This window comes from Panthera uncia, chromosome B1 (assembly GCF_023721935.1).
Source record: "Panthera uncia isolate 11264 chromosome B1, Puncia_PCG_1.0, whole genome shotgun sequence".
Lineage (NCBI taxonomy): Eukaryota > Metazoa > Chordata > Mammalia > Carnivora > Felidae > Panthera > Panthera uncia.
In genome coordinates this window covers 4182047-4208748 of record NC_064811.1, presented here as the reverse complement: position 1 = coordinate 4208748, position 26702 = coordinate 4182047, and the positions used below count along the sequence as shown (strand labels likewise).

Below are 26702 nucleotides of genomic sequence, written 5' to 3'. Positions count from 1 at the left end.
CCAGGGGGCATCGACGCGCTGGGTCACAGCACACTGTTTGGCACAGCGCTTTTCTCCGCACTTGGCCTTTCTCCCCGTCGATCACACTCTGGGTCAGGCCCCCCCGGCTCTCGTCAGGGCCCGGTGAGGGCTCGACGGCCCCCTGCCTGTGAGCCGCACTGCGCCGGGTGCTGGTGTCCGCCATCAGGAACGTCACACGTCGGGACGAGACCTTTTCATCGTTGTGTCTGTTACACTTAACGTTCTGAAGCTTAACGTTTCATTTTCACGTTAAACTGCTTGTTCAGCAAAGCGTGTGACATGAAGCACGTGACTTTGCGGTACGTCGTTGTAGATCCCCCCGGGAAGTCGGCCCTCACGCAGTTCATTTGACTTCAGTGCTGAGTTGAAAGTGAAAAGTAAGCAGATCCGGGTTCTCCAAAGAGTAAGTCCGACTTCAGGGTCCCCCTCCCAGAGGAGGTACTGAGAGTGAGGCCTACCGAGAGGGCGACACGGTCGTCACCGGGGACCACACGGGCTCTGGGTGACCTCCACGTACCACGTTCGCGTGACCCGGAATGTTTGGTGGGCAGTTTCTGTTGCTGGTTTTTAAATTTTTTTTTTTTTTCAACGTTTTTTATTTACTTTTGGGACAGAGAGAGACAGAGCATGAACGGGGGAGGGGCAGAGAGAGAGGGAGACACAGAATCGGAAACAGGCTCCAGGCTCCGAGCCATCAGCCCAGAGCCTGACACGGGGCTCGAACTCACGGACCGCGAGATCGTGACCTGGCTGAAGCCGGACGCTTAACCGACTGCGCCACCCAGGCGCCCCTGTTGCTGGTTTTTAAACCCACCGTCACTAACACTGAAAGCAGGGGTAAAGTTTCATTGACGGAAGAAGCTGGCTTTGCCTTGCAGACCACGGAGAAGCCTCCAGGTCCTGTCTATAAGTACAGAATTTTGGCAGCGTGTTTTCCCATTGGTCCCTCATCACTTGTTACAGACGTGTTTTCTTCCAGCTGGACACAGCTGTTTTCCCTGCTGCCAGGTTGCTTGCTGCCCTGGCTGGTGGCAATGAGGTTGGCGTTTTCAGGGGTTTGACTTAGAACCTAATAATCAGAAAATGTGTCATTTTGGGAGTCAGTGTTTTGTATAATTTCCTTACTAGGGCTCTATTTTCCATCCTCTTTCCAGTAAATGTAAAGAATATATTTTTAGAGGCGCGCCTAGGTGGCTCAGTCGGTTAAGTGTCCGACTTTGGCTCAGGTCATGATCTCACAGTCTGTGAGAGCGAGCCCCGCGTTGGGCTCTGTGCTGAGAGCTCGGAGCCTGGAGCCTGCTTCAGATTCTGTGTCTCCCTCTCTCTCTGCCCCTCCCCTGCTCATGCTCTGTCTCTCTCTGTCTCAAAAATAAATAAAACATTAAAAAAAAATTAAAATATTTTTAGAGGCAAATAAAATGTTAAATCTACAAACATGGAAGAATTATTATTATTATTTTTTAAGTTTGTTTATTTTGAGAGAGAGAGAACACAAGTGGGGGAGGAACAGAGAGAAAGGGAGAGAGAGAATCCCAAGTAGGCTCCACACTGTTAGTGCAGAGCCCAGCATGGGGCTCGAACTCACAAACTGTGAGGTCGTGAGGTGAAATCGAGTCAGCAGCTTAACCAACTGAGCCACCCAGGTGCCCCTGGAAGAATTTTTATTTCCGGAAATGAGGACGATATTTCTCTTAACTCAAAAATCATGTACTCTTAGGGTTGTGTGCTAACAGTATCCACCTAGAATATTTTGTCAACGTTAGTAAGTTTATTAGCACGAAGTATTTATGTCCAGCGTGCTGTAGCACAGGGATTAAGCTTATAGTTGAACACCTCTCTGAGGAGATGTGTTTGTGATTCCTCTGGTTCCTTTCTTAGTAGGGCTTGGGGGGCCGGGGCAGGGCACCTATCTGTGCCCAACTGTTGGATCCACCTTCCAGAGTTCTGCTTCATCTGTAGGGAGCGGGAGGATGAGGGCTGGTGAAAACAGAACCTGTGTGCAGTTACAAGGAGAATCCAAGGGAAATCGGGGCTTTTAAAATACCCCTCCCCTAGGCCCAGTGCCAAGTGCCAAGTGCCATGCTGATGGGGAAGGTCAAGTTGCAAATGATACTTGTTTTTAACAGGTGACCTAGGAGATCGGGTAGACCTGATGTTACTTTTCATGACTCAAGGGGAGGTTGCGCTCACGGTACCCCCGAAAGGGAGTCCAAGTGCGGAGCCGAGGGCAGTCTCCCTGGTAGGGGAGTGGGGGGAGGGGGGGCCTTGCCCACCTTCTGTGATTCAGATGCCAGCTCGCAGCCCTGCTCCCTGGCCAGGTGTAGTCCCTGATGTCTGGGTCAGACGTGTGGTGGCCCAGCTCCTCATTTGGGGGGCCAAACGACTCCACCTTTGGGTGTTTGTTTCCTCCCATCTTACCCTCAGTTCGTGAATACGTCTAACCTTGACTCGAAGACGGCCAGCCAGTTTTAAGGCCGTTGCTGCAGCTTCTAGCCTTATCTGCCATGTCTAATCCCTCAGTTTTCCTAATCTTGGTTAAAACACACCCACGAAGAGCTCTTGAGTTCTCAGGAAAGTTTTGCACGTGACTTTGGCCTCAGCTGCACAGGATGATTGGGTGGGAAGTGAGGCTGATCAGACCGAGGTCTTGATTGAGCCGGAAGGACGAGCAGTTCAGCGCCAGCCTGTGATTTGAGCAGGATCCTAATGCAGCGGCCCCAGCGAGCAGCACCTCCCGACCCGCGGGTGCCCTGGGGGCGCCACAGTCACCTCGTTTCTACACGTTCTTCTTTCTCTTTGCTCTTCGTGTCTGTCTTCTTTTGGTCGTGGCCGCCAGACTCTGGAAGATGCCCGCTCACGCCATCCGGAGCTCACCGGTATTGTCTCCAGATGGAAATGTACACCACTGTCCTGACCCGGGCTCGGGCCCAGCCGCCACCGCCCGCGGGTCCTTCTCGCTCCTGATGAGACCGCGCCGTCTGCTTCCAAACGTGATGTTTTCACTGGCGATCTCTTCGTTCTGGTTATTAGAATGTATTCTCTTTCCCGGTAGATTAGAAGGTCCTGGAGGGCAGAAATCAGATACTCATTTTTGAAAAATGTTTGCTTTCTTGTGAAATAATTTCGAACATGGGAATAATGAGAACATGACGGGGAACTCTCGTGTATTCTTAGTCACCCGTTGATCATATTTTCCTGCTTTTGCTTTATTTCTCTCCCCTCCTTTTGGTACTCTCTTACCCTAAATAAATCAGCGTGTGTTTCTTGAGATGGGGCTTTCTCCTCGCCACGTGGATACAGTTAGAAGACTCAGGGAGGGTAACATGGGCACATCATGATATCCTGCCGGTTTTCCCCTTGTATCAGCTGTCCAGTGATGCCCTTCATCGTAACTTGCCCCCACCCAGGATCCAGGTTGAGACTGCGCCTACGTTCCCGGTGGCACCTCTTTACTCCTCTAATCAGGAGTAGTTCATAGCTTTCCTTTGTGTCTCCCCACATCCACATTTTTGAAGCTAACAGGAGAGTTGCTTAGCAGAATATCCTTTAACTCTGGGTTTGCCTGATGTTTGCTTCTGTGTAGAGATCGCTTACGTGTTTATGGCAGTGACCTCCCGTAAGCCACCAAGTTGCCTTCTTCGTCATGCGTCATGGCAGATGCACACGACGTCCGTCTGTTGCATCGTGGCAGTGCTGGCTCTGGTCTGGGGACGTCTGCCAGGTTTCTCCCGTGGGAAGCTGGACGCTCTTTTCTGTGTAATCATCAGGTGACCCGTTTGGAGAGACTGGCAGTTTTCTCACCCGTAGATGATTCCACCTGAATCACCTGTTAACTTTGATGGTTGCAAAGTGGTGATTTTTCTAACTCCTTTATCCCGCTGCATTTTGTAGCGGCCATTCTCCCGTAATGCCTTTACCTTCTCAAATCAGTAGCCCGGTCACGTAGAGAACACCACAGCGTGCCAAGGGCAGTGCCGGACATTTCTCATGTAGGCCTGCCTTATTTGGCCTCCGTACCACATCGTGGAGGGAAGTAGTATTTTCTCTGTCTCCACTGGTGTAGCAGTGCACATTCAGAGAGGTTAGGTGATCTGCCTGAGGCCACACAGCAGTGAGTTGGGATTTAAACTCCTGTCTGTCAGATCCAACGTGTGCCTACTTTTATATTAGAGAGTTTTGCTGTTTTTGTTTTCATACATAACAAATAGTTATTGAATGAACAATGTAAGAACACTCTATTGCAAAGGCAGGCTTTAGAAACTATGTGGAATGGATTTATTGTCTTTTAATGCACTTGTGGTTTGTAGAAGTGGGGGGAAGGCCATTGTTAGTTCACAGTTGAAGTTTGAGTGGAGTCCCTCTAGGGTGAAAGCGAGTGCCATGGCAGCGTGTGCTGCGGGGAAGCTTGGGGCATCACGTCTCTAACTCTTAAAATAGACTGGAGTTAAATTATTAAAAAATATTTTACAGTCTTACGATTGGCTCAAAGGGAAGCTGTAGTGAAGCCATAATTTAAAGGTGGGACTTTACTTTTCCTGCCTCGGGCTTGTGCTGGGCTGATGGTCAACACCAGGTTCCCTGTAATCTGTCATGAGTAGGAGGAGTCGTCTGAGGAAGATAGGACAGCTTTTCGCTATGTCATTCGTAGAACCCCACATTCTTTTTATTTATTTATTTATTTATTTTTTATTTTTTTTATTTTTTTATTTATTTATTTTTGGGACAGAGAGAGACAGAGCATGAACGGGGGAGGGGCAGAGAGAGAGGGAGACACAGAATCGGAAACAGGCTCCAGGCTCCGAGCCATCAGCCCAGAGCCCGACGCGGGGCTCGAACTCACGGACCGTGAGATCGTGACCTGGTTGAAGTCGGACGCTTAACCGACTGCGCCATCCAGGCGCCCCGAACCCCACATTCTTAATCTTCCCTCATCATTAAATGAAAACCATCATCCGAGAATTTATTACAGCGTTTTTTCTGGTCTTTATATTTTAATGTTCTCAGTATTGTGAAAGCTCTATCAGCAGCCCGTGATGATGACAGAAAGCCCAGCTTGGCCTGGCTTCAAAGGAAGCAGTGCTCACAATGAGCACACATACCCTGCGTACGGCCACGCGTCAGAGCACTCAGGCCCAGGGCTCCTGGCCCCAGGGGTGGAGGTGCTTAGAGACAGTGGCTAAGTTACTTGCCCAGGGTCACACAGCTAGTCAACTTGGGATCCTTTGTTAATGTCCAGAGGCTGGGGCTGGCCTCAGTGGCAGCTGGATACAGGGCCTTCGTGGAATCAGTGCCCCACCATGAAGCTTGCCTTCTCTATTGCTTTCCTTTTCAAGCTTCACCGTCCCCTCCCCGCTGCAAGCCCAGATCCACCTTCATTTAAAAATTTTTGTTTACATTTATTTTTGAGAGACAGAGACAGAGCGCAAGTTGGGGAAGGTCAGAGAGAGGGAGACACAGAATCTGAAGCAGGCTCCAGGCCCTGAGCCATCAGCACAGTGCCTGACACGGGGCTCGAACCCACAGAGTGAGATCATGACCTGAGCCGAAGTCGGACGCTCAACTGACCGAGCCCCCCGGGCGCCCCTCCCACCCTCATTTGTAAGAGTCCAGCAGGAAGAGCAGGGTTTCGTCCTGGTAGGCCAACTTGGTCACGGCCCCATCCTGACCCCAGCTCCTAGGATGAGGGGACTTTGCTGGCTGGGCTACAAGCACCTGGAAGCGTAGGGACTAAGAATTGGAGAGGAGGTGCCCCGGAGGAAGTCTGGAGTGATTAGGCGGCCGAGCCACCAAAAAGAAGCCCTCTCAGAGTACCTGCATGCAAAGTACACTTTCATCTATTTTTTTTTTAAGTTGATTTATTTATTTTGAGAGCGAGAGAATGAGAGAGCGACAAGCAGGGGAGGAGGAGAGAGGGAGGGAGAGAGGATCCCAAGTGGGCCTCACTCCAGCAGCGCAGAACCTGATGTGGGGCCCGATCTCACGGACCGTGAGATCATGACGTGAGCTGAAATCAAGAGTCGGATGTTCGCCCGACCGAGCCCCCCAGGCGCCCAGTAGCACGTTCTTCTAAAATGCTGCTCAAGTTTGGGGAAGTGTCCCTGGCTGTACTACACTCTGAGATTTGTGTTTGAAACAAACCGCTTGCTGTGTTATCCACTCTTCGTGATTTGTTCTCTTTGTTTCTTTCTTTGAGGAGTTTTATCTTTGTCCACCTCCTCCGAGATTGTCCTTTCGTGCTCATCCCTCAGTCTGTGTGATTGCTTTAGGTGTTCTTACAATGTTAGGTCTTTTTAGGTTCCAGATGGGGGGCATCCATCGATTCTGCACAAAAATACAAGAGGGTTTTTCCTTAAGCTTTTTTTTTTTTTTTTCCCTTGGGGCATAAAGTACATCCCGACCAGGGTAGTGATGGGCGAATTTTCATGAAGATCATATCTATGTAATGACACTCAGGTAGATAAATAGAACATTACCATCAACACAAGTCCCCGTGTGCCCTGCCCAGCCTCAACCTGCGTCGCATGTCCAGAGGAGAACCCAGTAGTGTGGCCTGTTTCCCACCCCTTCCTCCTGGCACTTTGCCTCTCTGTCCTGCCCTGAGAGGCCACCCCTGGCTCTCCTGGTCTCTCTGTCTCTCGCAGGGCCGCCATCTTCCTCCACGTCTTGCCCTGGGCCTAGAAGGGGCCCATTTCCTGAAGGAGAAAGCAGGCTCAGATGCCAGTGCTCCCGTGCTTGCCGTAGGCTGCCCTTGCCTGGCACAGCTGTCTCCCCCCGCCCCCCGGTCTTCTCAAGGCCTGGATGCTTCAACAGGTCCATATGCTTCAGCACAGGTTTGTATGCTGGCTTGGTTGCACACTTTACCTGGCTTTTCTGGTTAGTCTGGGCAGGAGACCTTATTAAGTAGTCTGTAATATAGACTATTATTAAATAGTAACTGGTCTGCTGCCAGTCCCTTTTTTATTAATGTTTATTTATTTGGGGGGGGGTGGGGGAGGAGCAGAGAGAGAATCCCAAGCAGGCTCCACGCTGTCAGCACAGAGCCCAGTGTGGGGCTGGATCTCACGAACTGTGAGATCGTGACCTGAGCCGACATCAAGAGTCAGACGCTTCACTGACTGAGCCACCAGGTGCCCCACTTTTTTTTTTTTTTTTTAAAGACTTCTTTAGAGCAGTTGTAGGTTCACAGTAAAATTGAGAGGAAGGCACAGACGTTTCCTGTACCTGCCCATCTCACACGTGCAGAGCTATCCCACCGTCCCCCTCTCCCACCCGAGAGGTACGTTCGGTACTGAGCCTGCATTGTGTAACCACCCGAATTCCATAGCTTGTGTTAGGATTCGCTCTCTGTGTTGGACACTGCCTGGGTTTGGACAGGTGCATGGGGACTGACCTGTATCCGTCACCACAGTGTCCTACAGGGGACTTTCACTACCCCAGACGTCCTCTGTGCTCCACCTGCTCATCCCCCTCTCTCCCAGGCCCCGACATCCATGGGTCTCCTCGTGGCCTCCATAGTTTTGCCTTTTCCAGAATGTCATCTGGTTGGAATCGCACAACGTGTGGACTTTTCAGATTGGCTTCTTTCACTTAGTGATGGGCATTTGAGCTCCCCTAGGTCCTTTTGTAGTCTGATAGCTCATTTCTTTTTAATGTTGAATGGTATTCCATCATCTGGGTAAACCACAGTTTTGTCTGTCTGTTTAGGTACTGAAAGCCCTCATTCCTGGTATAGGGTGTGTCAGAATTTCCTCCTTTTAAAAAAATTTTTTTAATGCTTATTTATTTTTGAGAAAGGGAGCGTGAACAGGGGAGGGGCAGAGAGAGGGAGACACAGAATCTGAAGCAGGCTCCAGGCTCTGAGCTGTCAGCCCAGAGCCTGACGCGGGGCTGGAACCCATGAACCATGAGATCATGACCCGAGCCGAAGTCAGACACTCAAATGACTGAGCCACCCAGGTGCCCCAGAATTTCCTCCTTTTTTAAGGCTGAGTAATATTCCATTGTATGAAAATGCCACATTTTGCTTTTCCATCCCTCAGCGGACACTTGAGTTTCTTCCATGTTTTAGCTATTGTGAATACCACTGCTGTGAACAAGAAACAGTCTCTCTTTGAGACACTGCTCTCAATTTTGGGGGGGAGGTGTATGACCAAGAAGTGGAATTGCTGGGTAAATACGGTAATTCTGTTAATTCTGTTTCAAATGTTTTGAGGAACTCAAAAAGTAGCCATCCTGATGGGTGTGAGGTGGTATCTCATTGGGGTTTTGATTCCCATTTTCCCTAATGTTTAGTGATGTTGCACGTCCTTTCATGTGCTTATTGGCCATCTGGGTATCTGCTGTGGAGAACTGTCTGTCCAAGTCCTTTGCCCGTTTTTGAATCGGGTTGTTTCTTGCTGTTGTTGAATGTTAGGAGTTCTCCATATGTCTTAGTGTTAACCCCCATCGGGTACACAGTTTGCAAATCTTTTCTCCCATCCCATGGGTTGCCTTTTCACTCTGTGACAGTGTCTTTTGATTTAAAAATTTTTATGAAGTCCTATTTATTTTTTCTTTTGTTACCTGTGCCTTTGGTGCCCTGTCCGAGAGATCACTGCCAAAACTAATGTTGTGAAGCTTTCCCTATGTTTCTTCTAAGAGTTTTACAGATTTAACTCTTATGTTTAGGCCTTTGATCCATTTCTAGTTAACTTTTGTGTATGGTGTGAGGTAGGGGTCCACTGCCCTTCTTTTGTAAGTGGAAGCCCAGTTTTCCCAGCACCATTTGTTGAAAAGATCGTCCTTTCCCCATCGAATAGTCATGGGACCCTTGTTGAAAATCACTTGCTCATTTTTGCGAGTGTCTATTTCTGGTTTCTCTGTTCTGTTCCTTTGGTCTCGTCTTTGTCTTTATGCCAGCACCACGCTGCTTTGGTTACTGTAGCTTTGTTGCAGCTCCTTTTAAATCTCCTAACTGAGGTGTATTTTCTAGCTCAGAGCCCGTCATTCTAGAAATGTAGCTGTATTATTGCATTATCTCTGTTTTCCAGAGGTTAAGAAAGAATAATCCCAGTACTGACTACTGAGTAGGGCTGATGACTTCTTTATTCTTGGGGCCACTAGTGACGTGCTCTCGCAGCCTGCCAGCAGTAGGTTAGCATTTCTCTGCCCGGGGGAGAGCTCGCATCCCAGTGTGCCCTGTGAGAGTGCTGTCCTCCTTAACAGTACTGCTGCAGCTGACCCGCCCCGGCTTCCTCAGGTGTCTCACCGCATAGGCTGTATTGCAACGTACATTTACTCCATACACATTGATTAAATACACCTTACACATAGGGAATACGAAAATAAAGTCAGAGTGGGAGCTAGCACCGATGATGGATACACAAATTCATGTCTACAGACTTCCTAAGATATCATAATAAAATGTATTTTTGGGGGGTAAAATCTTTTCATGGAATAGAGAAATGGTTTTGAATATAAGTAATTGCATTTTTACAACGTGCATTTCTGCTTTTTGTGGATGCCCGTGACATGCCAGACGCTGTGGCAGGCACCAGGCATACAGAGCTGACTAGGGATGGTCCAGGCAGGTGCGGGATCTGTGAGACACTCTGGCTGTGCAGAGCTTGGGACACCGCGTGCGGGGGTGGGGGCAGGGGGAATGGCGGAGGAGAGACCATTTGGGCAGGTGGAGGGAGAAGGAAGGGAGAGTGCATGCGAGGTCACAGAAACAGGAAGGGCCTGATGTCATGAGGCCAGAGAAGAGCAGGGCAGGGGTGCGAGCGGGCGACGAGACGGGCAGGGTGAGCAGACGGACCCTGACGAACCTGATGTGCCGCGTTGGGGGCTGCGCTTCAGTCCCCAAGACAGAAAGACCCTTGGCTCTCGACAGCCAGCATCGCAGGGTGGCCTGTGAGCTGCTGGGTAAGCTGCTTGGGCACCTGAGGGCAGGGAGGCCAGCGAGGAGTGGTCACTGTTGGTGGAGGACCCAGGTAGAAAAACAGATGTCGTTAACCTGAAACGATGCTGGTTTTTAGAGGCAAGTCGCCGTTCTTTTGAGCAGTGAGAAGTGGATTTGTTACTAAGGCCCTTCCTCACATTCTAGCTATATCTTTCCTTGGCAGGCAACCAAAATTTTAACCTAAACTGGCTTCCGGGGGAAAAAGGTCTCCCGTAACTAATAGGGGAGGCCTCAGCCTGTTCGATTCAGAGCTTTGACAGTGTCCCCGGGACTCCCGCCCTGCCTGTCTTCTGCCCCCCTCTGTCGGCTGGGTTTTGCAGCCAGCTTCCAGGGAGGTGGGGGGCCAGTCGCAGGGAGCGTGGTTCTGGCATCCGGAGGATGCATCCCCCCCCCCCCACTTTGTTTTCTGCTCACTTTCAGGTGCCCATTTCTGATTGGTCCCATGCCTGTGTCTGAGCCAATCTCTGTGACCGAAGGGATGAAACGACGCTGATTTGTATGAAGCCAATTGGGGCCTGAAGGTGGGGGTGGCACCAGTCTCATTCAAACACTTGGTGCTTTGGGTTTTTCAGGGCGCTGCTGGCCGGAAGGTGTGGGTGGCAGGGGTGGATGCTGGCAGCTCCCGGCAGACGTCATTATCCCAGCTGTACTTCAGGGTGGCGTGTGTTCCTTTCCTTCCTCCCGCTCCCAGTTTCCTTTTTGACAGAAGGCAGCAAGAGGAAGTCAATCAAAACTCTGGCCTTATGTCACCTCACAGTAGTGTCTGGAAAAGTACTTGGTAATAGGTTTTCATGCTGAGAAAGTTCTTCAGCCATCTCTTCTTCTGGTACTCGGTGATTGTGTGCAGTCTTTAAGACTATGGCTTTGAAAAATCGTGCTTGATTTTACTGAGTTTATTGAGTAAATATTTGGCACATGTCCAATACTGTACGTTTGCCTCTAAGTGGACTTGTAATGAGTGTAGCATAGGAGACTAAAAACACAACCGTAAACAAGATAGAAATGTCTTGACCTGTTTTTTTATACTGTGTTCTTTTAAAAGCTGATTATTCAGTGCTATTGTTTGAACAATACATTCACTCAGTACATGAAGCCAGGGAAAAAATGGAGTAAGGGAGCTCTCAAATATAAGTGGAAAAAACAGAATGCAGAAAACTGTACCTATGGGGCACCTGGGTGGCTCAGTCGTTTGAGTGTCCGACTTGGGCTCGGGTCATGATCTCACGGTTCGTGGGTTCGAGCCCCGCATCGGGCTCCGTGCTGACAGCTGGGAGCCTGGAGCCTGCTTCGGATTCTGTGTCTCCCTCTCTCTCTGCCCCTCCCCCACTCAACACTGTCTCTTAAAAATAAACGTTAAAAAATAAGAAAAAAAGAAAAGTGTACCCACTCTGCTGCTGTGTACCTTTTGCTACAGACTTGATGTTTCTTAATGAAGTCAACCTAAAATTATAAGGCGAAACAGCGTTTATCTGCACAATTTATAATGCAGTGAGGCCATTCTAACAGCTAACTAATAACAACACTGTTCGGGTCACAAATAATGGCAAGCTGCTTTGTGCGTTTTCATTCTGTCGGAAGTAAAAGCCCGCAGACTCCCCATTCTGGCCAGCTTTGCCGCAGAGTGTTGTCCGAGGTCACACTGCAGATCCAGCCGCGGTTTCCCGCTTGACGCCGGGCAAAGGAAACGTCTGTGTCTTACAGTCTGTGTGACTGTTCAGTCACGAGGCTTCTGCCTGCCTTTCACGTAGACGAGACTCATCTGCACTGTAATCATGTGCTGAAAGGCACACAAGAGGAGAATCTAACACTTTTATAAATGCTTTCTGGACAGTTAATGTGTTAAACGCACGCCTGTGGGTTAATGCCAGCATTTGGCAGTATCTGTGTGAAAAGACCTTTTCAAAGATGAAGTACGTTAAGTCTTCCTCTAGATCAGCAATTAACAGGGCAGTTAGGTAAGAAAAGAAAAGACATCCAGATTGGAGAGGAAGAACGAAACCCGTATGTTTCATGCTTGAAACGATCTTGTGTATAGGCAATCCTAAGGAATGGAGTGAAGAAAATTCCATCTACGGTAGCATCAGAAAGGGCAAAGTGCTTAGGAGTAAGTCTTGTCAGCCGGAAACGTCATTGAGAGAAATGAAAGGAGGCCCTTGTAAGTGGCGAGACCTCCCGTGTTCATGACCAGCAGAGCCCACGTTCGTAAGACCGCGAAGCCCCGCGCGCTGATGTGCACCCTCAGGGCAGCCCTGTCCCAGTCCCAGCTGCCTGTGCTGCAGAAATTGGCAAGCTGATCCTAAAGTCCATATAGACATGTGGGCTCAGAATAGCCCAAAAAATCTTGGAAGAGGAGAACAGAGTTGGAGGACTCGCACTTCTGACCCCAGAACTTCCTACAAGGCAGCACACATGCAGCTGTATGAAACGAAACAGCATTCGCTGTGTTCCGTGTGTTTGAACGGCACCATGCTGTGCGGGAAGGATAGTCTTTTCAGCGAGAGGTGCCGAGACAACAGAGCAGCCATGTGTGGGAGAAGGAGGTCGGACTCCTGCTTCACGCACACGCAAGTATGAACTCCAGCCGGTTTCTAGACCTAAGTGAAAGGAGCTAAAACTGTAAAGCTCTTGGAAGAAAACGTAGGAGTAAGGCTCCATGACTTGGAGTAGGCAGTGATTTCTAAGATCTGACACCAAAACAAGCAGCCAAAGAAGACCTCAATAGATTAGACTGTCTCACAGTGAAAGACTTTTGTGCCTCAAGGGACATCATCAAGAAAGTGAAACAAAAAACAAACCTGGAATTGGAGAAAATGTTTGCAAATCCTGTATCCAATGGGATGTGTGTTCAGAAGAGATACTTATAAAATGGGCCAGTATTTGAATAGACATTTGTCCAGAGAATATGCACAAGTGGCCAGTAAGCACATGAAAGATGCTCCCTAGTCATTAGGGAAATGCAAACCGTGGTGAGACATCACTTCACACCCATTGGGGTAACTAAAATAAAACCCCAGACGGTGACGAGCGTTGGTGGGGATGTGGAGGAAGTGGGGCCCTGAAACGCTGCCGGTGTCGTGGGGATATAAACCTGCTTTGAAAATTGTCGGTTCTTCGGAAGGTGGAACACAGAGATGCCTGTGACCCAGCAACTCCACTCCTAGGTCTGTAATCGGAAGAAGAGAAGACATACGCCCATCAAAAGCTTGTGTGTGAGTGTTCGTAGTAGCCAAAAGGTAAAGCAGTCCGAGTGCCCGTCAACAAATTAGTGGACAGAATATGGTATGTGATTGCAGTGGAATAATATTCAGCCCTAAAAGGGGTGGGGTGCTGACACGTGTCGCAGCGTGGATGAGCCTTCAGAACATTGTACTGAGAGCAGCCAGACTCAGAAGGAGATACATCGTATCCTTCCCGTTTGTAGGAAAGGTCCAGAATAGGCCAACCTGCAGAGACAGTGGGTCAGCAGTTAGCCTGCTAATAGCACAGGGTTTCATTGGAGGCGGTGAGTAGGGTTTTTTTGGTTTTTTTATTTAGTGTTTTATTTTTTTATTTACATCCAAATTAGTTAGCATCTAGTGCAACAATGATTTCAGGAGTAGATTCCTTAGTGTCCCTTCCCCATTTAGCCCATCCCCTCTCCCACACCCCCTCCAGCAATCCTCAGTTCTCCATATTTAGGAGTCTCTTACGCTTTGTCCCCCTCCCTGTTTTTATGTTATTTTTGTTTCCCTTCCCTTATGTTCATCTGTTTTGTCTCTTAAAGTCCTTATGAGTGAAGTCATATGATTTTTGTCTTTCTCTAATTTCACTTAGCATAATAATACCTCCAGTTCCATGCACGTAGTTGCAAATGGCAAGATTTCATTCTTTTTGATTGCCGAGTAACACTCTGGTGTGTGTGTGTGTGTGTGTGTGTGTGTGTATGTATATACATACCACATCTTCTTTATCCATTCATCCATTGACGGACATTTGGGCTCTTCCCGTAGTTAGGCTCCTGTCGATAGTGCTGCTATAAACGTGGGAGTGCATGTGTCCCTTTGAAACAGCACCCCTGTATCCCGTGGATAAATGCCTAGTAGTGCAATTGCTGGGTCGTCGGGTAGTTCTATTTTTAGTTTTTTTTGAGGAACCTCCATACTGCTTTCCAGAGTGGCTGCACCAGCTTGCGTTCCCAGATGAGTAGGTTTTAAAATGAGATAGGGGAAGGGTGCTTGGGTGGCTCTGTCGGGTAAGCGCCTGACTCTTGATTTCAGATCAGGTCTTGATCTCAGGGTCGTGAGTTCAGGCCCCGCGTTGGGCTCCATGTTGGGTGTGGATCCTGCTTAAAAAAACCAAAACCCCAAAAAAGATAGTGGTGATGGTTGCCTAATCACCACTGAATTATATTGAAAACCACTGAATTGCACACTTTAGAAGAGTAAATTTTGTGGTATGTGAATACAACTGTTATTGTAAAAAATTAGCATTAACAGACGAACATTTGTATTTGATTTTGATGGTAGAGAACATTAACTATGTTCCCCAGAGAAGCAAATGTTTTATCTCCTCTCCTCCCCAAGAGTTTTGTCCTTCTCATTAGTAGGGCTGAGAACAGAATATCGTACTGAATTAGAGTTTGAATTCCATCAATAAAAACATTGTGAGACTTTCTCTGCTTTTTGTAAAAGTACCTATAATTATATCCTTGGTGATCCTCTCGGCCTGCCAAGTTGAAAATATTGTCTGGCTCTCTACAGAAAACGTTTGCTGTTCCTTGGTCCCTTGCTCTAGCACCTTGTTTCTTCTGCCTGGCATCTCCCCTTCTCTAGTCCAAACTTGTCTTCGCTCTTGCAAGGCTCCACTTCAGCCACCTTTCCTTCCGTAGGAAGCCTCTGCTTAGCAGCAAAGTGAGCTTCCTAAGTGCCTCTTGAACCATTTCTAATCGCAACAGCCATACCCCAGTCATTTGCTTCTGTGTCTGTATTTCGCACCAGACTGTGCACGTCTGGCAAGCAGGGACTCTGCTGCGTTCATTCTTATAATCCCTAGTGCCTAAAGAAGACACTTCAGTCGTTACTGGATGAATGGGTGAATCCACATTCGTGTATAAACCTCGGGATGCCAAACGGGAAACATGAAGCTAATGCCAGATTCCCGTTGTAAGTGAAGAGCTACAGGAGCTCTTCTCATTTCTCCGTATTCTTGACCTAATACGTTTTCTATGAAAAAGAATATGCAGCTTTAAGAAAAAAATTTAAAAAAAATTTTTTAATGTTTATTTATTTTTGAGAGAGAAGGAGATACAGCATGAGCAGGGGAGGGACAGAGACAGAGGGAGACACAGAATCCGAAGCAGGCTCCAGGCTCCAGGCTCCAGGCTCCAGGCTCCAGGCTCCCGGCTCCCAGCTGTCAGCACAGAGCCCGACGGGGGGCCCGAACTCACGAACCACGAGATCATGACCCCAGATGAAGTCGGACACTCAACCGACTGAGCCACCCAGGCACCCCCAAAAAAATTTTTTTTAATGTTTATTTGTTTTTGAGAGAGAGAGGCAGGGGGAGGGGCAGAGAGAGGGAGACACAGAATCTGGAGCAGGCTCCAGGCTCTGAGCTGTCAGCACAGGGACTGACGTGTGGCTCAAACCCACAAACTGTGAGATCACGACCTGAGCCAAAGTCAGACGCTTAACCAACTGAGCCACCCAGGCGCGGCGCCCCCCCCCCCCCCCCCAATATAGCTTTGACTATTAAGGGAGTATGGCCTAATTACAAGAAAAATCAGAAAATAAAATTAGTGTCCTCCTCCTACTCACCAAGAGATAAGCTCTTTGGTGACCTCTTAGTTCATTTCTGAGACTTTTTTTTTTTTTTAATTTTTTAACGTTTGATTTATTTTTGAGACAGGGAGAGACAGAGCATGAACAGGGGAGGGTCAGAGAGAGGGAGACACAGAATCTGAAACAGGCTCCAGGCTCTGAGCTGTCAGCACAGAGCCCGACGCGGGGCTCGAACTCACAGACCACGAGATCGTGACCTGAGCTGAAGTCAGCTGCTTAACCGACTGAGCCACCCAGGCGCCCCATCATTTCTGAGACATTTTAATGCACATCAGTGTGTGCATATGTGCAAGTGCGTTAATAAAAAAATGAGATCGTCCTTTTGTATAAACTGTTTCTCTTACGTACACTGTGAATGGCTTTGTGTGTCAATAAATATGCTTCATAATTTCCGTAATGGCTATAATATCTCATCACCTGGATGAATCGTAACTTATTTAACCAAGTCCTCCTTATTTGGCATTTCAGTTGTTTCTGCTGGTTTGCCTTGATTGACCGCTGTCTGATCAGCATTGCAGTAGCTAAATCCGTGCACACGAGGGCGGTTATTTGGTTAGGATAAATTCTCAGAAGTAGAATTATTAGATTGAAAGTGCATGCCCATGTTTGAAAAGTTGGACACGTGTTGTCAGACTGCCCTTCAGAAAGAGCACCTGTCCATGTGAAGTTTGAAAGTGCCTTCTGTCTGCCTAATAAAACTTGATTGGGATCTTTGAAGGTGTTACCTCTGCTGGGTAGAGAGATGTTCGTATTGCTCAAGAAGGAGAAAGAGCCAATCCCAGCAGCTCAGACAACAAGGAGTCCCTTTTTCCATAATTAAATAACGTTTCTGCCTTCTTTGCTCTAAATACTATGAACAGTAGAGCAAATGACATTTCTCTCTGCCTTTGGAAGCTTCAAGTCTGCATTGTTATGGTTCTGTCCACTCTCCCTGTCAGAGGACAAGCCCTGTCTCTGGAAGATATCACTGATAAGGAATGTCCGGTTTCAGGTGTAGTCCAGCCAAACACATTAGATAATGGAAATCTACTGATAGTACTTACTTGGCCATCAAACACATTTTCCTTTGGAAAATTGGAATTGACACCACTCAGCCAGAAAAATCTGGTTTGCAGGTTCATGAGATCTGCAGACATGCCCAAGAAATTAAGTAGAAGGGTGCTAATTATGATGGGCGTAGATGGAGGGATTGTTCTCCCGCTCTTATCTGGTGGCATAAAAGTGATTTCTGTGCATTGGATCAAAGTAAAAATTGGGTTAGATGGCGTGTGATTTGATCTTTTATTTATTTATTTTTTAATTTTTTAAAATGTTTTTATTTATTTTTGAGAGAGACAGAGTGTGAGCAGGGGAGGCATACACACACACACACACACACACACACACACACAGAGAGAGAGAGAGAGAGAGAAAGAGAGAGAAAGACACAGAATCCGAAGCAGGCTCCAGGCTCTGAGCTGTCAGCACAGAGCCCAATGCTGGGCTCAAACTCATCAACCGTGAGATCATGACCTGAGCTGAAGTTGGCGCTTAACCGACTGAGCCACCTGGGCGCCCTACATCTTTTAAAATCTTTTGAGTTCATTATTATTATGCTTTTCCTTCTTTTTTCATCTTATTCATATATTCATATCTGTTTCCTGACGACCCACTGTAGGCCATGTCCTCTAAGTAATTTTTAAAATGTTGCCTTTGTCTGTCATTCTGATCTTTTTTCCCTTATTGTCCACTGGTTTTAATCATAATTTGTTAAATGGAAACCTTTTTAAAAGGCAAAACAAAGTAGCAAAGCAATTAAAGATACTACTTAAAGTCCCAGTTGAGGGAAAGAGCTATAAACTTACATCTTGGAATATTATATAGCCAAAGAATTTGTGGTAACATGGGGGTAATGTTTACAGATCAGTAAGTTAAGTACAATTGCAATATTCTACAAATAGTGTGAGTTCAAATCTCTGCTTTTTAAAGCATACAGAAAAGACCAAATGAAGCAGTCCAGATTATTCTAGTTTTCACTGAGTGGTAGGCTCACGGATAATTTTGCCTCCTTCCTGCTCTTCAGTTTTTCTTCAGATTTTTATAACGGGCATATGTAACCAAGGGGAAACATAAAATTAAAATGCCAGCATAAAATATTTTATGTGTGTTGCTTTTTAGACGATAAGGTGAAGAAATAGGGACTGAACCGTTTAACTGTTAACTGTTAAAATCTGGTAGTTATATGAACACTATCAAAAGAGTGGGAAGCACAGAAGAGAAGACATTTAATTGTGAATATGATTTGGAATTTATACTGAAACTTAGATATACAATACTTGCATTTACTTAAAAATGTCTGAGTTCATTAGCATTTACTTTGAATGTCAGTGGGTCAGGTTCATCAAGATCATAAATAATGTAATGATAATCTCAATAATAGATGCCAAATGAATGGATTCTCGTAAAGTGCTCTGATTGACAGTGTTCTGTGGTCTCTTATTAGCGTGTGCCATTCTGTGATGAACATACCTGGTAGGGAATGTATGTGTGAGCGTGTGGGAAATAACAGAGTATGAAACTTGTTATTTCATCTTGTTCATTGAACTCTGTCTAATCTCATTTTAGGAGAATGACATCTTCCTGGGCTGGGAAAAAGGAGCTTATAAGAAATGGGGGAAGAGTAAGAAAAAGTGCTCAGATCTAACTCTAGAAGAAATGAAAAAACAGGCTGCTGTCCAGTGTCTTCGTTCTGCTTCTGATGAAGTAGGTTTGCATTTTGTTTCTAATACTTACGAGAAGAAGAAAGAGGCGGGGCGGGGGGTGGGGCTAAAGGTACACAAATGCAGCATCTTGACCAAAACAACTTAGAAAAATAAACTATTCATTGTCTTACCACTGTGATGTGAACACGGCCCTTTTTTCCTTTTTGGCATTTTTCTTCATAAGTTGAGTTTTATAAAGTACATTCTTTAACAAGTGCTATTAGAGTATACACAAAATTTTATGTCCTTGTTTTCCGATTTAACATGTTCTGTCTTCTCACATTATCTTCATTCTTTTTGGTGGCTAAGTTATATTTCCTCAAGCAATATTCCAACAGCAATATAATATACTCTTTATTACTGGCTATTTACTTAGTTGGTTTTTTTTGTTTGTTTGTTTTGTTTTTTTGGGGAGTTATCTCTACGTTCAGACTCCTGACTCCCAAGATCAAGGGTCCCATGTTCTTCTGACTGAGCCAGCCAGGTGCCCCCTCTAAGATTATTTTTATCCATCTTCTAATACTTCACGTAAAATATTTCTCCTGTCCTTCATGCTGACAGAACAAAATAGCTTTAGAGTAAAATCACCCATTTAGATTAATACTATGCAGTTCTTATTACTCAGGATAAGACGTACTCTCTGAGATCATAACCACTTAGAAAATTATTTAGCTTTCACCACTGTTTGCGACGGTGCGGTTCAAAAGGTACCTTTGTAAAGCAGAGTTGAATTGGGAGGATTCATACAAGTTACCGAAACTTCCTCCTGAGCTGAGTCCTCTAAAGGCTGACGTTGGGGTAACCAGGTTTGCTACATCTGATCATCTACAGAGGTGTGTTCTTTCTGGCTGCCGCCCACCACGCATGCCTCTTGAGGTTTGTTCAGTGCTTCCCGGCAGTGTGTTCTCCTGCTCAGAATCGTCTGTGAGAGCCTAGGCCCCTGGCGTGGGCTCCCGCTGCCTCGTGCTGCCTCGTGCTGCCTCACGTCCTCCACTGAGGGTGTTCATTCTGGCTCCCCTTCGTCACCGCGCTCACTGTGCTCCTCCGGGACTGAGGCTGTGACCTGCCCATGTGTTCATGTCCTGGTACCTAACTGAGCGAGTACGATCACTGGCGGTACCGAATTTCTCTTGAACGGAGTTGAATGCTCAGGTGTTTAAGGAGTGTTCCTTGTCGTCCTGCCCTTGTCCTCTCCCTCTGTTCTCCTCTCCCCTCCCCACCCCTTTGATTTGTTAACCTCTGATCTCTCGAAACTGCTGCCTCGTAGACTGTGGGATAGGACTTTGGAAGTGACCGCTCATGGGTTGTCTTGATCAGGTACCGCTTCGTTATGGCAAGTGGGACGTAATGAGCCTGGTCTAAGGGGTGGGAATACACCTGCAGCACACAGGGGACTCGCGACGGTGAGTGCTGGAGACGCAGGGCCGGAGAAGCGGCCTGAACGGCCAGTAAAATGATGGACAGCCAGAGTCATTTTCTCTAATGAGCCACAATCTCTCCTTCGCTTCTCTCTCTGCTTCTGGGTCATTCCCTCTCGTCTGAAGGCTGGTGGAAGCTGGGACCCAGCACCTGTCACCTAGGGAGAAATACAAGTGGCCGGGAGTCCACCGATTTGGATGCGTGGCAAGGAGGGGGCAGAGTTGCCTGGGGGGGTCCCGTCCTTGAGCAGGGGCAGTGCTCACACAGAGAAAAGGGGGTGGTCGGATGCTTGCTCAAAAGCCATTTTCTACCCGACCCAGAAGGGAAAGTAATTTGGAGTTTAAAATGCAGGTGGGGACGCCTGGGTGGTGCAGTCGGTTGGGCGTCCGACTTCGGCCAGGTCACGATCTCGCGGTCCGTGAGTTCGAGCCCCGCGTCGGGCTCTGGGCTGATGGCTCGGAGCCTGGAGCCTGTTTCCGATTCTGTGTCTCCCTCTCTCTCTGCCCCTCCCCCGTTCATGCTCTGTCTCTCTCTGTCCCAAAAATAAATAAAAAACGTTGAAAAAAAAAATAAAATAAAATAAAAAAATAAATAAAATGCAGGTGCCTTTTTAAAGGAGAGGTTAGTTCAGGTAAATTCTTTGAGCAAATTCCAAAGAAGCTGCTGAGTCATGGTTGGGAGGAGAATGCGAGTTGAGGGTTTCAGTCTGGGAAGGGATCTTATTTCTGCTTTGGACCAGAGTTGCTGTGAAATGACTCTTGCCTTGACTCATGGCGGAGGGAAGCTGAGTGGAAAACAAGGGTGCCCGGAGCGAACGGTCGAAGAATGAGGAGTGTGGGCCCCTGCTCCCCGGCCTGCTGAGCTCTCGGCCGGTTGATGCTGGCCGGGCGTGGCAAGTGCTGGCGGCCCCTTGGTGCGAGGTGGACAGACTCGGTGCGGCGCAGACAGAGGAGGGCGGTTCTTGACATTGTTGCTTTGCAGAAATGCTTTTCTTTGCTGGGAAGCCAAAGCTGGGAGTTTTGTTTACAAACCCAGTGAAGTATACTTGTCCAGTTTCTTCTTATTTTGTAAAATAATTGATGCATTGCTTTTTCCTAATGATTGTTTTTAATCCTATCAACTGAAAATCAGCTGAGGAAATGAACCCGCCAGGCATGTGCCAGGAGCTGGGTACGGGCTTAGGGAATGAAGGAAGCAGAAGAAGGAAGTTCTCAAGCCCCGCCTGCCTTTTTCGGACCGCCCGCTGTGATGTGTGTGCATCAGCACAGCGTCCTCAGGCGGGCTCTCCTGGCTTTTGGGGAGTCAGTGGAAGGAACCTGGGGGGAAAAAATCCTCTTTCTTTGTGGCCTGCAACAACAGAAGGGAAGCACTGTGCATGTTCATAAACTATAGGCTATATGTCCCCAGGCTTTTCTTTCTAGACTCTGCCTGCTGGCTGCAGTGAAACTAAAGGCACAAAGAGGTCCTACCTAGGAAATTAGAACGCAAACGTTTTGTTCTCTGTTTGGGCCGCAGTGAATGTTGGCCTACGGGTGTGATGTTCGTTTCCTAGTACTGAGGAAGGTGACGCACGTGGTTCCGCGCTTTCCCACCCAGCCACTGCCAGCTGATCGGAATCAAAAGCCGCTAGACTGTTCACAGTCTGACGAAAATGCTAGTGCTGTAACCGCGAGGGTAACCTGAGTGCTGCTGTCGTTCTGTTGGGTAGGCCGGTAGAGGTGAGGTTAAGCGTCACCTGGGAGAGGAGTTCTTTTCTCGTGACTTCCACGCGTGCCTGTGTGACGATTACAGGTACGGCGTTGGTCGTTGCTGTGAAAGCAGCCGTAGCGTCAGACTCCAGTGCGTCATGGTTGCCGTGGAGAGGCTGACTTCCCGGACTGTGCTTCTCCATGCTCGTGATGGGACTCTGTGTCTCCTTCCGCTTTGTCCCTGCGACAAGTTGTGCCCCACATCACAGCTTTGACCTGCTTACCTCAAGGTTTTGTCACAGAGGCATCGCCGAAACAGCACGAAACACAGTTAGGTCAAACTTAACTGTACACGTTGTTAAAATTCGGCAAAGAATTTGGGCGGTTGGTGAGTGTTTATTCCTCAAGGAGATCATGACCCTCACGGGCCTTGCTGTTTGTTAGGTTCTGCTGAAACTGCCTCTGCCAGTTCCCTTTGCTTGCACATGCAAATAACACACAGTTCTCTGGCCATCCATTTTCTTTTTTTTTTTTGAATGTCTATTTTTGAGAGAGTGTGTGTGAGCAGGGAGGGGCAGACAGAAGGGGAGAGAGAGAGGATCCCAAGCAGGCTCTGTGCTGTCGGCACGGAGCCCGACGCGGGGCTTGAACCCACAAACCGTGACATGAGCTGAGCCGAAACCTAGAGTCGGACGCTCAACCGACCGAACCCCCCCCCCCCCCACCTTCCCCCAGCCCTTGGCCGTTCATTTTCTGTAGCATGTTTTGCACCTGCTGTGGCTGCAGTGGTAACAGGGCCCGTAATGGGGCTGGTGCAGCTCACACGTCCCCCAAATGTGCTTTTATTAAGTGACGCTTTCCTGAGCTCTCTGTCTCTGTTGTCAGTGGACGTGGCATGTGCCTGAGGTTGAATATATCCAGATCCCTTGCCCCGTTTTAAAAAACATAAAAGAGCGTTGAGGTTTGTCAGCTATCGTTATTTACAATCCTCAAGTTTCGTTGGCTCTGCCTTCTCTGTCCCCAGAGTTAAGGCTTTTTATATTGTTTTAGTTTTGTTTTCATAATAAGTAGTCCTATTTCTGCTTGTTTTAATGGAGCTTCTGAAAACTGCACTAACGGTGGTAGTTCGCCGTCCATCTGGGGGCGTCCTTGGAAGATGAGGAGCTCTGCGCCCGGCCGTGGGGGGGCCGCAAGCGAGGCTCAGAGGCAGCGTAGCTTTAGGTTTTGGGTGTCGCCCTGCCCCACCCACCCCATCGAAGAGCCTCGCAGAGGATTGATGCCCCGGCTACAGCGGGGCCCTTCTTCAGTTGCTCATGTTCTCACACTGACCGAAATCCTCCAGTAAGAGCAATACTCCATCGTAGTATTTGCATATGTGTTGTTCGTCGGCTGTGCCGGGTTGGATATGCAAGATACAAAAACCATGTTCCATGTTTCCTGGCAGTTTACTGTTAAAGTTAATTTTGACGACGTATTTGCACACTGACTTCTGAACTTAACTCGTTCTGGATAATAAAACAAGGATCAGAACAATGGTGACTAACATTTTTGGAGCACTTAAAACGGATGAGATTCTGAGCCATGCAAGAGGTGAGGCTGTGCTCCCCCTATAGGCCAGACCCCTGAGAAGCCCGTGACTAAAGCTGAGAAGGCTCACGGTGGCTGTGCGGTCACAGCCAGCCCTGCCGTAGAAGCCTTGGCCTTATCTCCTCACTCTAGGTGGAGGGAGGGGCATTCAGGGGCACCTGGAGGCCGTTGGGAGGGTTTTGGCTCTTCCTCGGGGAGGTGGCAGAGGGCTGGAGGGTCTGGAGCAGAGGCTAGTGTAACCTGACTTTGACACTGATAGGGCCCCATGGGCCCCTGGGCTGGGGGTGGTGGTGGGGGGGGCAGGGGAAGACTGAGAAAGCGGTGGCCTGGAAGGTAGAGGACCGTGAGCGCTAGTTGGATTCTAGATATATTTTGAAGGTAGAGCTGACGGCCCCATTTGGAGTGGAGAAGAGGGAGGAACCCAGCGAGGGATAGCCAAGGTTTCTGGTCTGAGCAGCTGCAAGAATGGAATTTTCATGTCTGAGGAAAGGAAATCAGGGAAGAAACACTAATCCGTGGGTGGGTGAGGGTGTGAATAGAGCTTTGAATGTGAGCTCCCAGGGAGAGGGCCAAGTGGAGACTCCGGAAAGCGGCCGGGTGGTTCTGGAGGAGGCCGGACAATAGACTGTTGGCTTGTGTGTGTATGTCGCCCAGACCTGGCGCGCTCCTGTCTCCGGGGCCAGGTGGGAAGTTGCATAAGGAAGACAGTAAGGTGCGGTGAGGCCTGTGGGGCACTGGCCCAGCCCCGCACTAGCTGGTTGCGGCCATGGCAGATGTGGTCCTGATGGGGCCAGAACTTCTGAGCTCGCTTTAGGAAAGGTGGGAAATTGTGGTTTCTGCAGGAAATTCCTGACTTTTAAATGTCAAGAAGTAAGGGTAGGAGAAAGGCAAGAAGGGGGAACAGCTGCTATAAAATCTGTGGCTGAGGGGAGTGAGAGGGCAAAACAGAGGCATGTGAGGTGCTGTGGCGTGGGACGTAAAAAGGACCGAGTGCGCGAGGGTGCAGAGGCAGACGGGGGAAGGTACAGAGAATACGGAGCGTTGAATAGCCGTGTGCCTGGCTTCAGAAGTAAGTTCTTACAAGCAAAGCCCCCCCTCCCCCCGCTGCGCTCTTTCCCGATGGCGCGTTAGTCCGTCTCTCTCAGGTGCTCCCGCTGTCCTGAACGTGGACTTGTCCTTCCCGTGCATATCTGTATACTTTCACTAAACACTGCTTCGGGAGCACACCAGTGGGAGACTTTCACATGTTAACTTTATGTGAGCGGAACCACTCTGCACATATTTTGCAACTTCTTTTAGTCAACATTTTTGAAGTTTTATCTGTGTTTGATAATGCGATTAACTCCTTTTCACTGCTAAACAGTTGCCCATTGTAAGACCATATAGCTGTTTATTCTTCTGGCAACGGACCTTTCGATTCTGTCCCATTTTTGACTGTTAATAAAGAGTACAGTAGGGAGCACTCTGTACACGTGTCCTTGTGCACACGCAAGGCTTGTCCGGGGAGCATTCTGCGTACGTGTGCCCTCATGCACACACAGGGCTTTTCTGGAGTTGATATGTGGATGTCAGATTGCTGGATTAGAGTCAGGGTGTTTTAACTGTTTTACCATCACGGGCTTTTATTTGGTGAGAGCTACGGGACTAACCAGAAAGATACACTAACCTGTTGTTACGTGCATTCTTTCCTTATGTGCCCACTCTTGGCTTCTTTAAGAGATCGTGCTTTCTGGATTAAAAATAACTGTTCTGTGTTGAGGAACTGGGCTACTACTCTTGTTAATTGAACCGTGAGGTGTGAGGAATGGCGTATCCGGACATTTGACCCAGAGCCCAACAAGCCTCTGTGCCTGAATCTCCTTCAGCAAGTCTAGTTGCTACCGGAGGAGCGTGGGTGTCTGAAGGGAAAAGAAACTGCCGTTTCCAAAGGAAAGTAAGCAACAGAACATTTTGCTACACACAGGGTCTGCCTAAGCAAACGAGGTGTGGCGATGGAACAGGAGGGCTGAAGAGCTTTGCTCCAGCTGAAGCGTTCTTGCTTCGTAGACAGTGAGATGGGGGCCCAGAGAAGTCCAATGACTTGTCTGGCGTTGACACGGGACGGCGCGCCTGACGCACCCGGATCACGCACTCCTGGCGTCCCGTTGCCCCGCTAAAGATGATACAGAGCACAGTGAACTTCTTTCTAAGGCTCGATTAATCTGTTTGATCGTTACTTACAACAGAGGCTGACATCCTCTACTTTCTGACAAATAACTGTCTTTTGCCCGTCGTTCTAAGAAGATGTAGATCTTGTCTTCCCTGGCACGTGACGGGTATGTGACGATATTTATCCAGTGGCTGTCTCTCTTCTGTCACATCGTATTCTAGAGAGCAGATGGACGTGAGAGCTGGAGGCAGCCAGCGGGTAGATTTTTGTAGCTCTTCCTGTGGTCGAGGGCGGGAATCACGGCCCTCATGCAGGTGCCGTGGCAGAAACAGCTTTTCATTTGTTTGGGTTTTTAATGTTTTTCAAATCTTCGGCCGTAGGCCAGGGATGTTTGTTCCGCACAGCCCACGCCTCACCCACCACTTCCTGTTGTGCTGTGCCCGACCGCCTCACCTGTTCCTCTAACTTCCCTGGCTGCCAAAGGCGTGAGCTCGTGAACGCTGGTGTGCGTTCTCCCTGGTCTCCCCTGGTGCTCTTTTGTTTACTGGCTTAATGTGAACTTAGTTCTAAATTTTAAAAAGGTTTTTAAAATGAAAGTGGTCCTTCACAGTGAATCGTCACCAGTAATCCTGCCTCGGTATCTAGTTGGGTTTCCTCCCACGAATCTTCCAACTCTGCTTTAGAAATTGAAACCCGAGATCTGAAAAATTGTAAAAGAGCTCCGTGCCCATGCAGGGTGGGTCTGAGCGGAGGAGCGTCAGCCGTCTGTACCTGGGTTGCTTCCGCATGACAAAATACCCCACAGCTGGGTGACTTACACTAGCCGTCTGGCTTCCTCCCAGTCGTGTGGGTGCGCCAGGGCTCAGCTGGGAGGTTCTTCCGTGGCTGGTCTTGTGTGGGGTCTCACGCTGCTGCAGTCCAGTGGCCCTGGGAGCGGAAGATCCAGGCTGCTCTCCTCGCTTGTCTGGCCTCTCGGCCGGGAGGCTGGCTGTGACGGCCGCACGGCCAGCGTAGGGGGCCCAGGAGTTAGCATTCCAAGAGGGTAGGGGTGGGGGGCCCCGGCTGGCGCCCCACCGTGGGTGGGGCCGGCGCTGGGGCTGCGTGCCTGCAGACACGGTTCCTGGGGGCACAGAGTGCTACACTTTTCCATCCTGGTGGGGATGGAGGCAGGCGGGGACACCGGGCTCCCGGGAGGGAGGGTGTGAGATACCTTAATGGAGACGCAGGAGTGAATGAAAGGCGGCGAATTGTCCGAATCGCCGTCCAGCTGCCGCAGCCTTGAGGATGAGGAAGAGACGTTCAGGGGACTGGATGACCTCCTCACGTTCTGAATGTGAT

General features: G+C 48.6%; 1 protein-coding gene across 17 annotated transcripts in view; it reads left to right on the top strand.

Moving 5' to 3' along the window:
• KIAA0232 (KIAA0232 ortholog) overlaps positions 1-26702 on the top strand; it is an 84058-nt gene that overhangs the window by 33545 nt on the left and 23811 nt on the right. For 8 of the 17 annotated variants that reach the window (XR_007457705.1, XM_049630247.1, XM_049630253.1 and 5 more), the window contains exon 3: positions 18385-18522. The exons of 1 other annotated variant lie outside the window; for it this stretch is intronic. Coding sequence is in view for 15 of the 16 variants with exons in the window: in XM_049630247.1 (XP_049486204.1) it covers positions 18385-18522 (138 nt within the window). In the remaining variant the exon portion in view is untranslated. 8 more of the 17 variants (XM_049630258.1, XM_049630256.1, XM_049630260.1 and 5 more) reach the window with 8 other exon arrangements.